Source organism: Sorex fumeus, unplaced genomic scaffold, assembly GCF_029834395.1.
Source record: "Sorex fumeus unplaced genomic scaffold, SorFum_2.1 ptg000033l, whole genome shotgun sequence".
Taxonomy (NCBI): Eukaryota; Metazoa; Chordata; class Mammalia; order Eulipotyphla; family Soricidae; genus Sorex; species Sorex fumeus.
In genome coordinates, this window is record NW_026606090.1 from 29,566,878 (window position 1) to 29,579,091 (window position 12,214).

The 12,214-nt window shown below is 36.0% G+C and overlaps 1 protein-coding gene across 1 annotated transcript in view; it reads right to left on the reverse strand.

The window, feature by feature from the left end:
• Positions 1–1,808: 1,808 nt before the first annotated feature.
• The window catches only part of WRN (WRN RecQ like helicase), a 199,509-nt gene continuing 189,103 nt past the window's right edge, over positions 1,809–12,214 (reverse strand). Inside the window, exons 35-37 of the mRNA XM_056116631.1 lie at positions 7,030–7,241; positions 3,966–4,085; positions 1,809–2,088 (exon numbers count right to left, since the gene is read on the reverse strand). Of these exons, the coding sequence (XP_055972606.1) occupies positions 1,990–2,088; positions 3,966–4,085; positions 7,030–7,241 (431 nt within the window). The 3' untranslated portion in view covers positions 1,809–1,989. The remainder of the gene's footprint in view (positions 2,089–3,965; positions 4,086–7,029; positions 7,242–12,214) is intronic.

A 12,214-nucleotide genomic window follows, 5' to 3' on the forward strand; every position in this document is an offset into this window, starting at 1 on the left:
CAAAGGAGTGCACACGAGAGAGCCAGTCACCATGTGTTGGCTGGTGGCAACAGTGCTTTAAGTCATTTTCTCACAAAGAATGTTGAAGAGATATGCATTCAAGGATGGAGAATCTGCAGCATCAGTCATCTGGCCTCTGCCTTGATCTGCACTTACATATCAGAGGTTTTACTCACCACTGCTCTATACCCTGCATGCAATAATCAACTTAGTTCAAAATGCAAGTAACATCTTGGCATTCAAAAATTAGTTTTGCAAGCTTTCTATGTCTATCCCTTTCATCTAGGGAACATAAAGTAACAAAATAGGAGACTAACACCCAAGAATGGCTGAGATTAGTACCAGGAATTTTGCTCGATGGCTTGGAGGCCAGCCACACATGCTAGGGGAAAAGGGAGCTCAGATAGAGAAGGGAGCACCAAATAAAGGGTGTTGGAAGGATCCTCCCAGGATGGGAGAAGCATGCTGAAAGTAGACTATAGACCAAACATGATTGTCACCCATTGCCTCTTTTGCAAACCACAACACCCAATAAGAGAAAGAGAACGAAAGGGAATGCCCTGCCACAGAAGCAGGGTGGGATGGGGGGGAGGGTAAGGGGGGTGGGATACTGGAATCCGTGGTGGTGGGAAATGGGCACTGGTGGAGGGATGGGTATTTGATCATTGTATAATTGAAACCCAAGCACAAAAATCTGTAAGTCTACAACTGTACCTCATGGTGTCTCACTAATAAAAATATAAAAAAAATTAGTTTTGCATTATATGACTGAAATCAAATCATTAACAACTTTGTAAATGTGTGTATCATTGTGTGTGATTCAATTTTAAAAGAGGAAAAAAAAATTTTTTTTAATTAGTCTTGGCTTTGCAGATGTCCTGAAACACACGCCCCTAAGAATCTGCAGGCCAAGCTCTGACAACCACAATGCTACCTCATCTAAGCAGGAAAAATTCTGGGAAGAATATTAAAAACAAAGATAAAGCATGTTCATAACATAATCAAGTGAAATGAAAGTAAAAAAACGAAGTTGATGTCTGATTCTAATTCTACCTCTAGAAATATGATGAAATATGGAGCATAAATGATAAAATCAATAGAAAAGGGTAGCACAGTATATTCAATCAAACACATAGTCACCAAATGAAGTCATAAGCATCATTTTGATATGAAAATTTTTTTATTAAATATCAAAAAATATAAACTGCATATACCATAATCTCATTTCTGTTTATAGCCCAGTGTTTAATTGCAGCAGCCTTCTAGACAGGAACTAGAAATGGGATGAGAAAAAATGGGGATCTGAAGACTCTTTTTATTCTTTTGTCTATGCTGGATTCTCTAGTTCTTTTATAAAATTTATTTATTATTATTTTTACTTGAAAAATGTCAATTAAAGATCACATAGTAGATGACTTAAAATTATAGAAATAGTATATAAAAATAAAGTGCACAGTTGTTTAATATCACAGGTGTCCCTTATTCTTTTTCCTTACTTACAGGGAGCCCCAAATATTTCACTATTACTGAACTAGTTCACTAACCATTTAACAATGTGACCTCCTTCTAAAGAGAGTAAGTACAACTTGTAATAGCTACACGTTCTTCATTTATAGGGCAGAATTTTCACAGTATAGGAAAATATCATATTCACCAAAAAACTGTTAATGTATGAAATCACTGAGCATTACATTTTCCAAATATATTGCTAGGATAAAGAAATTATGAAACAAGGCAGTGGCACAGTTTCTTAAATAAATCTTTTTAATATTTATTCAATAAAAATTTTATTCAATGATAATCTCAGGCTTTCAATGACACAAATATAAACTTTATGTGAATTGTACAAAATTGTTTTAAGACAGAAGTTGTTGAATAAGTAAGTGAGTTTTACTTTGAGAGTTTCTTAATTGAAAAAGATATTACTCTTTAAAAGTAAGAACTCCTCTTACAACACAGTGAGACAGAAACTCTCTGACAATAGCCAACCTAACTAAAAAGACCCTTCTTTTTTGTTTTGGCTACTGTTTTTTTTCTGACATAATTTCCTTCGGCAGGTAATTTTTCCTTCGAAGTCTCAGAGGAAGTCTAGGAAAAAAAAGAAATATTTTATCACTGAAAATGCTTATGCCCTTTTGCAGAACACTAACAGCACCCTTCCCTCACCAAACAAAATGATGGGATCTGTAAAATTTGCTTCTGAATAAAAAAGCAAACAACAGCAACAAAAGAACCCCGAACTCACTCTATCATTTATTCAAGCTAATACCTGTTGTCTTATTCTGAGCTATTCTTAGACACTCAAGGACAGACATTTACTAGGGAAGAAAAGAACTGCACATTACTTCATATCTATGTTTCTTGCTATATTTACTTTGGGTTGACCAAAGTGGCAAACTCTGTTCTCAGAAAAATGTCTGATGAAGTGGTGCCTGAGGATGTGTGTGCACGCAGTGTGCCCACACAGTCCTGGGCACACACGCATGTGGAACAAAAGCACAGAGAGAGATCACTAGGAGAGCATGGAACTTACCTCTCTACAATGCTAGCCTGCAAAAGCAGTTTGATCATCACCATCACCCCAAGAGTTGCTGGGAGATAGTACATACTCAAAAGCCATTCACCAAATTAATTTTTTTAAGTACTTTATGTTTTAAAGATTCTTGAGACTCAAGTAAAAACTAGAGATCCACTTCTGAGGAAAAAAGATAAGTATGTGCATGATACCTAGCATGATTTTCAGGAGCCCATATCAAATGAAATTTTTGAATCCTGAGTAAAAAATAAATAGAAATTGCAGAAAATTTTTTTAAACACAGAAGTTGTACACTAGACCATCTGCAAGTGAAAAAAAAAACTATTTTAAGTAACTAAATGGTCCCTAAACTTATAATTGTATTCATTTTTGTTATCTTAGTTTAAGCATTAGATCCTCAAACTAATATAACACAGAAATCATTATTAAATCTGATTTCAATCAAACCACTTGAAATCTGACAGTTACTTTCCACAAGTATATGATCAACTTTATAAAGTGGCCTCGTTTAAAATGAGGCTTCAGACAAAGTATCTAACTATTAATCTAACATATAAATGTGTAGTTCATTCCATTTCAAGAATAAAGGCCATGGGGCCAGAGCAATAGTACAGCGGGGAAGGCATTTGCCTTGCACATGGCTGACCTGGGTTCAATCCCCAGCATCCCATATGGTGCCCTGAGCACTTCCAGGAGTAACTCCTGAGCACAGAACCAGGAGTAACCCCTGAGCATCTCTGGGTATGGCCCAAAAAGCCAAAAAGAACGAAGGCCATAAGTACGTATTATCCATCAACTACTTTTTAAAAATTATTTCCAGCACTCGTGAAGGAATGGCTGTTGAAACATTGTATGACTGAAACCCAATGAATCAAGAACAACTTTGAAACTGTGTACCTCACAGTGATTCAATAAAATTTAAATTAAAAAAATGTATTTCCAGAAGGCTGGAGTACAGTAGGTAGGGGATGTTTGCCTTGCACACGGCTGATGCAGTTTCGATCCCTGGAATCCGTATATGATCCTCCAAGCACTTCAGGAAAATTTAATCAGAAGTAATCCCTGAGCACAGAGCTTAGGGTAACCCCTGAGCATCATCGGGTGTGGCCTCCCCAAAAATATTATTTCCAAATATTTCAACGGGGATAAAATTAATTCTTGGCAGAAATGAAAGTTTTATACTTGAAAAAGGTTAAACTTGTCACGTGCTACAAGTTATTAAAGAAATCCAGTGCTGGGGCCAGAGACAGTAGAGCCGGGGAGGTTTCCAGCCTAGTTTTAATTCCTGGCATCTCATAAGTCCCCTATCACCATGGGAGTGATCCCTGAGAATCGAGCCAGATTCCTGAGAATCGAGCCAGAAGTAAGCCCTGAGCACAAGTGCAGTCCCAGATATTAGTGATAATCTATTTTATTAAATCAATTATACCTGTGGGTAACAATCTGTAAACAGATCCTCTATTTCTGAATCGCTGAATGGCTGGTCCCAAGAAGTTAGTCTCTGACTTTCTTCTTTCAATGCAACATCATCAAAACATTTCTCATTGACCTTCAAAATTTGTATGAAATATAAAATAGTTAAAGTATGCACTATTTTTCTTTTCAAAGTAAAAAACTTGTATCTAAAAATAGCAAGGCTTAAAAAAATTATTCTGAAGGACTGAATTGTAATAATATGCTCACAGCATTATTACCCCTAAGGCATTTCTGAGGCTCCTACAACAGATTCTAAATAACAATTTATATTTCAACTGATAATGAAACAGCACAGGACAGGATATATCACTTTCATGCAAGGCAAGAAACAAGTGATGCAAGAGAGGGTCTGGGGAGTGGGGCAGCAGTAGCAGGACACCACATAATTCAGTACCCTGTTTTTAAGTAATAAGTGCACAAGAATATTTCATAAGCTTCATGTAATGATCACCTCACCATTATTTTTCAAAATTTAGCATAAAATCTGGGAAATTATGCATTAAAATGAGACTGTTTTTTAATCTTTCTGAATTTAGCAGAAAAGTAGGTAAACTGGATAGCAAGGCCAAAAGTCCTTGAAACTTTTGGTGAAACTAAACTTAAAGGTATTTTCAGAAAACCCAAACTTTAAGAATGTGGAGACAAAACACTTAGAGCCAGAAGACCTACATATTCCAACAGTTATATGAAAGAAATCATGTGCAAATCCTGAGATACCTGTGAACAGTAAAATCCCGAAAAAGCTAACAGGTACACAATGAGAAGTTATATTTAAGATAACTTCCCTGAAATTCCAGTTGGAACACTGTAACTTTGTAGAAATAAAAAACTCCATATTTAGGGGCTCGAGGTATACTGCAGTGGCTGAGGGCATGTGATGCCTTCAAAGGCCCAGTGTCCCACATGCACAGTGATGCTGGCCACTCTGCTCAGGAGCCCAGGAGCTCTGCAAGGTTTCTGGAAAACAGGTAAGTACCTCGTAAAGGGATGCAACTCCCATGTGCAACCACAACTAAGAAGATGGGTGAGTGCCACAGCCAGGAGGTGCCATCTCTGGACAGCAGGACGTGTGCGTGGCAGTGGTTCTGGATGAGCAAAGGAACCGGTCCATAATACAGAGCTTCATGAACAGTTACAGTTTATGCAGTTCATAGCATGAAGCCAGTTTTTCAAGAAGCGCTAAAGGAACTTCTTTAAAAGACAAGACAAACTACTCAGCCCTTGGCCACTGAGTATGGCATTCACTCATGGCACTTACCCTTGTCCTCCACTAGATTAAGAAAGGTCTGTTTATCCCCAACTTGCTAAGGATGCTATTCTTTTCCAGTAATGAATTGATGCTTCATTTATGCTGAATGTACTAAATCTATCCAGGTGATTTTGTTACATCTATAGAGATTTTTTATTGTAAGCTGTTACCTATTAACACAGATACTTAAATATTATCTGTATTTCCTAATATAAAGCCAATACCTATTTTTTAGGATAAAACACACTTTTATACTTTTATAGGCTTATTCAGATTTTTCCTTAAATTTTTCCTAATTCTCCTCACTACTACTATTTTTTTTTTCTTTTTGGGCCACACCTGGCAATGCACAGGGGTTATTCCTGGCTCTGCACTCAGGAATTACTCCTGGCAGTGCTCAGAGGACCATATGGGATGCTGGGAATCAAACCCGGGTTGGCTGCGTGTACGGCAAACGACCTACCTGCTGTGCTATTGCTCCAGCCCTAAATTTTATATGTAGGATTTCTCTACTTCATGTTAATTTTAAAATGTACAAGCAAAAAATTATTCACATTGATAACTTTTAAATTTTATTTACCTATAAAAAAGATACATATTTTGAAAATAATTTTTCTTTATCAACTTCCTAATTTACATGCTGGAGAAATTCAGGAGTTTAGCTTTATTTATCTGTATATGTATAGGTGTAACCACCTCCACAATTAAAAAAAACATCTTCCTCATGTGGGATATAAAGAAACACAGTAAGGGACCAACAACGAATTGCCAGAGTCATCAGAATTAGAGTTACAACAAAGAGAGATGGGAAAGGCCTTTGAGACACAGGTGCAGGGAGGTGGGTTGCTCTGGTGATGGGTGTGGTGCTGGAATAATGCATGCACGTAAAGTGTAAGTAACAATATTGTAAATCCCAGTACATCAATAAAAATGGTTAAAAATACAGCATCACAACTAGAATAGTACCTAGTACATAGTAGATCCTCAATAAGAATTTATTGAAAGAATAAAACATGAAACTTTTAAAAATAAAAGCATATTGGAATAGCCCAAAATCTTGATCAGCAATTACCCTCATATCATCAATGTAATAGGAACGTAATTATCCTCATTCTGTGTAATAGGAACCAGGCATAAAGAATGTCAGAATGATGAAACTGCCTGGCAGTGTTTTACCATAAAACTTGTTTTCAGTCTCATTCACCACATAAACTGCCATATGCTTATTATTACAGTTAATAACAAACTTTAGAGCTATGTAGTTCAGATGAGATGTAAATATTACGTTGACAACTTCACACGATCACGATCATCCTGGTGTTCGTCCATTGCCTCGAGCAGGCCCCAGTAACGTCTCCTTTGCCCTAACCCTGAGATTTTCAAAAGTGCCATATTTAAGGCACTTTCAGGATTAGGAGAATGAGACCCATCATTGTTACTGGCATTTGGCACAATGGGTACATTACGGGGAGCTTGCCAGACTCTGCCGTGTGGGCAGGTTACATTTGGTAGCCTGCCAGGTCGTCCAAAGTAAGAATGAGATAGTAAGATGTCACGCAGCCGATATCTTACTATCTTTACTTCACACAAGTAAGCTAAATAGATGAACTATATTCCCTCTTTCTGTCTTTAAAAAAAAATTACTTATCAGATTAGACTCACGTAAAGTAAAGTACATTACACTGACTTCTTATAGTAACTTATTCTAGTATTAGAGTACACAAACTGAATAATCTTATACACTAAAAATTGTACATAAAATTAACACCTTCGTACTAATGCCTTCTTCCTTGTGTCTCTTAGAACTTGAACAGCCCTCTTCAGAGTCAGGGTAACACCTCTTTATGCTGGAATCGTATGAAGGTTGGCAGAACGATTTATTATTATGATCTTTTTCCAGAATTTCAATTGCCATGTGGATAAGATATGTGTCAATGTCTTCAGGAACTAACGTTCTAATTAGTTTCATTTGACTCGTATCTGTAAAAGATTTTTGAAATTTAAAATTATGCAGACTATGTTAGAAAACCTAACTGCTACAAACAGTGAAATATGTTTTAGAAAGAAAGGAGGAAGGTTTACTAAGAAAATGTTCCACTCTTTCAAAGGCCTGTAGTCCTACAGGAAATAAATGGTGTAAACACACATCCCTCTGTCGACTGGTTCAGCCCTTCTGGAAAACAGTATGGACGATTCTCAAAAAATTGGAAATTGAGCTCCCATTTGACCCAGCAATACCACTCCTGGGAATATATCCCAGAGAGGCAAAAATGTATAGTCGAAGTGACATCTGCACTTGTTTGTTCATTGCAGCACTCTTTACAATAGCCAGAAACTGGAAGAAACCTGAATGCCCAAGAACAGATGACTGGTTAAAGAAACTTTGGTACGTCTACACAATGGAGTACTATGTAGCTCTTAGAAAAGATGAAGTCATGAAATTTAAATACAAGTGGTACAATATGGAAAGTATCATGCTAAGCGAAATGAGTCAGAAAGAGAGGGATAGACATAGAAAGATTGCATTCATCTGGGGGATATAAAGTAACAAAGTATGAGATTAATACCCAAGAATAGCTGAGATCAGCACCCGGAGGATTACTCCATAACTTAGAGGCCAGCCGGGTATCCTAGAGGAAAGGGCTGTTCAGATAGAGAAGGGAGCACCAAATAAAGGATGTTTGGAGGATCCTCCCAGGAGGGGAGATGCATGTCTAAAGTAGACAATGGACTGAACATGTTTGCCACTCAATGCCTTTTTTGCAGACCACAACACCCAAAAGGAGAGAGAGAACACAGGGGATTGCCCTGCCACAGAGGCAGGGGGGATGGGGGGATGGGGGTGGGAGGGATATTATCCATGGTGGTGGAAAATGGGCACTGGTGGAGGGATGGGTATCTGATCATTGTATAATCGAAACCCAAGCACAAAAAATTGTAAATCTACAACTGTACCTCATGGTGTTTCACTAATAAAAAAAAAAAAAACACACATCCCTCTCTCTCCTGCACCCCCTGTACCTTCAAATTGCCAGTCCGAGAGCAACAGCAGTGCAACTAACTGCATAAGCTGTGTAGTCAAAACTTGAAAAGATTTTCAAAATTTTCGTTTATCTTTTGTAGACTTCCATGTGAATCAAAATTAATAGAAATTTTTGTTAATCAGAATTAACAGAAAATTTCCTAAAAGAAATTAAGCTCCAAATTCTAAAGATCAATGACAAGTTAGCTTCTTATAAATTATGATTAATACAGTAGCTAGTACCTTTAAACAAAATTCTGATAAAAAAGGACCTTACAAAAGAACATCACAATATAGTAAAAGTTAGCTCTTCTTTTAAGTGCCTATTAGCTAAACAAGTGATCTTGAAAAGCTGTCTTATTTTAAGAATTAAGAAAAAACATTTTAAAAAATAATTCAATGGTATATTTTTGGAAAACTATATGAACATTCCTCACAAAAACTAGATATTGAATTCCCAGTTGACCTACCAATACCTCTTCTGGGATACACCCTGGGGGCCCCAAAACACAGCACAAACACCATCTGCACTTAGATATTCACTGCAACACTCTACACAATAGCCAGAATATAGAAACAATCTGAATGCCTGAGAACAGATGACTGGACAAAGAAACTATGGTACATCTACACAATGGAATTTAATGCAGCTGTTAAAGAAAATGAAGTAATGAAATCTGTTTGTACGTGGATGGACGTGGACAGTATCATGCTAAGTGAAATTAGTTAGAAAGAGAGGGACAGACATAGAATGACTGCATTCATTTATGGAATCTGGGGAAAAAAAAAACCCCATAATATAAGCCTAATATCCAAGGCCAGGGAAAACAGAGGCCATGAGAACTGGTCCATGGTTGGAAGCTTGCCACAAATGTGTTAGGGGTGAAGGGCACCTAGGATAGAGAACGGACCAGTATGACAGTATTATTTGGAAATGATCACTCTAGACAGGAGCTGAGTGTTGAAAGTAGGTAAAGGGATAGCACTGTAGCACTGTCCTCCTGTTGTTCATCGATTTGCTCGAGCGGGCCCCAGTAACGTCTCCATTGTCAGACTTGTTATTACAGTTTTTGGCTTATCAAATATGCCACGGGGAGCTTGCCAGGGAGGAAGAGAAGTATCCAGTGTTAATAAAAATTAGGACAGTATTAAAATGTAAACCTCCTGCTAACCAAATGCTTCAAAGTCAAGATAACCCCTAAATATAATTAAATCTTTACGGTAACAGTCTATGAACCAAACCAAAATTATTTGTTCCTTGCATTGTACCATTAATACCACATACCAATTTTACTACTTCATTATATTCAACAAGCAAGGAATCTTTTTGTACGTGTAACTCAGAATTTATTTTGAGTTTATTCTTCTTTAAGGAAAAGAAGTTTCCTGGGCTGAGTAAGTAGTTCAATGTGCTGAGCTGCAGAGACCTGGGTTCAATCTCCAGCACCACATGGTCCTCAGAGCACCACTGGGAGAGACCTCTGAGCATCAAGCCACTATATCCAGTAGAACATTTAGCAACTACAAGGTGTAGCCCAAAAATCAAATGAACAAAATGAAAATAAAAATAAATGTCTCATGAACTTTATATTACACAGATCTTTCTATTTTTCTAGATTTCTAAAAGAGTAATTGCTAAGGTTAAACATTCTTTTAAGGTTAAATACTTCACATTTTGACATATATGGTCCAATTACTTCTAGACTTGACTGTTCAACACAATAACCCCAACCACATGCAGTTACCAAGTACTTAAAATATGGCTAGTGTGGTTAAGGTACCAAATTCTCATTTCTATGTAATTTTAATGAATTTAAAATCTAAGTAATTCTAGGGGCTAGAGTGATAGCACAGCGGGTAGGGCGTTTGCCTTGCACGCGGCCGACCTGGGTTCAATTCCCAGCATCCCATATGGTCCCCCAAGCACCGCCAGGAATAATTCCTGAGTGCAGAGCCAGGAATAATCCCTGAGCATTGCTAGGTATGACCAAAAAGCAAAAAAAAAAAAAAACTAAGTAATTCTAATGAATTTAAAATACTAGATTCTGTTATCAGGAAATTTTACGTATACTGAACAACTTGAGTACCTTCATCTACCTATTTAACTGCAAATTTTATGGAAGCTTGATACATATCAAGTATTTTAAAATAAAATTTAGCACTAGAATTGAGATATTATAAATGTAAATCACATAACATTTCAAAGGATTAATTTTAACAGCACATAAATATCTCATTGGCAATTTCTAAATTTGATTACATGTTGAAATGATGAATATTTAAATATATTGGGTTAATTAGATTACATAATTATAATTAATCATAGCTGTTTTATTTTTTAAGATGGATGCCTACTAGAAAATCTAACACTGTACATTATAGCTCACACACCTTTCTCAGTAATACTGCTCTAGAAAAATTATACAGATTTTCCTACTTGTCAATAACTCTAACTACCTTGTCTAACTGTCATCTTTAAAATTGGATAACTATCTTATTTCATCATACTGTCATGCAACATTGATGAACCAATTTTCTTCTGAAAAATTCACACAAATCGTGAGCTATCACACAGTATCAGTATCACAGGTTAAGTTATTTTGAAAAGAAAATGAAGTACTTCACTTTGAATCAATTTATCTCTAAAATTATAATTTTGTAAAAGTTGTAAAAGTTATGGTAGATAAACAATTACCTACTATTTTAAATCAGTTATGATTTAATGAATATACAGTTATTATGCTATCAATAGCATTTCTAGATATAATCAGAAAAGTTCATGTTTACTTACATATTTCTATAAGTACCCTTTATATTTTTATTTTAAAGGCATCCTACATTACTTATATATAAATGAGTGGCACTAGGTGTTAAAGATGCATTCTGCCCTAACTTCCCATGCAAGTCAATGCTGAAAATATCTAGAAACAAAAATAATGAACACTGGCTGAACTCCTTCAGTGCTTCAAAAGAGATCATATTTCCTCTACTTTTATGGCAGGTCCCTTAGAAGCCACCTCTAATTTCCCACTCTCATGCAGAAAGAACAGGGGAACAAGGTTACTCAAACTGTAATCCAGGTGCCTCATTAAAATCTTTGCTTAATTTATTATTAAGCAGAATTACAAAGCAGTTGAAAATTATATAAATATGAATTAAAAGAAGTTAAAGGTTCAGAATCTCTATAAATATTAAGAGCTCAGAGACAAAATCTACTTAGCAAATAAGGTATCATGAAAATGATAAGTAAAACTTCTCAATTCTCAAATAATCCATTTTTAGGTACAAAGTTATATTAATGTACAGAAATATTCCCAACTAAAGATTGTATAAAATTTAAATACCAATCAAACTTGCTCATTAAAACCTGAATTAACACACTGACATGGGTGCTGCAATTTTGTAAATTAAGTCACATTCCAAGTGTGAGCCACTGATGGCAGACATTAATGTCAATGTGCTAAGTATTGTAGTGACAGTTAAACAAAGATAAATAACACCCAAATATTAATCATTAATGTAGTACGTTATCGCCTTAAAACCCAGGGCAGAGATAACCCAACCGCTGAGTGTGTGCTTTGCAGGCAAGAGGCCTGGGTTCAATCCCTGGCACCACATGTGCTGAACTGCAGGGCTGGAAGTCACCCCTAAGCACTGCTAGCTGAGGCTCAAACACCAAAAAGTAAAATAATTAAAAATAAAATTCAATAATGTTTCTGCCAGTAGGTGATCAAATGTTTTATTTTTAAAATATTCAAAAGTACTATTTTAGATTTATGGATTTATGTATTATAAATCTATTTCAAAGGAAATAAAATGTATAAATGATAGTCATAATCTTTTTGAACTTTCTCAACTTTAACTTTTGTAGTGAGCCACAATAACATGTTTTTTCATATTTTAAGTACAATTTACATACAGTGCAGTGATA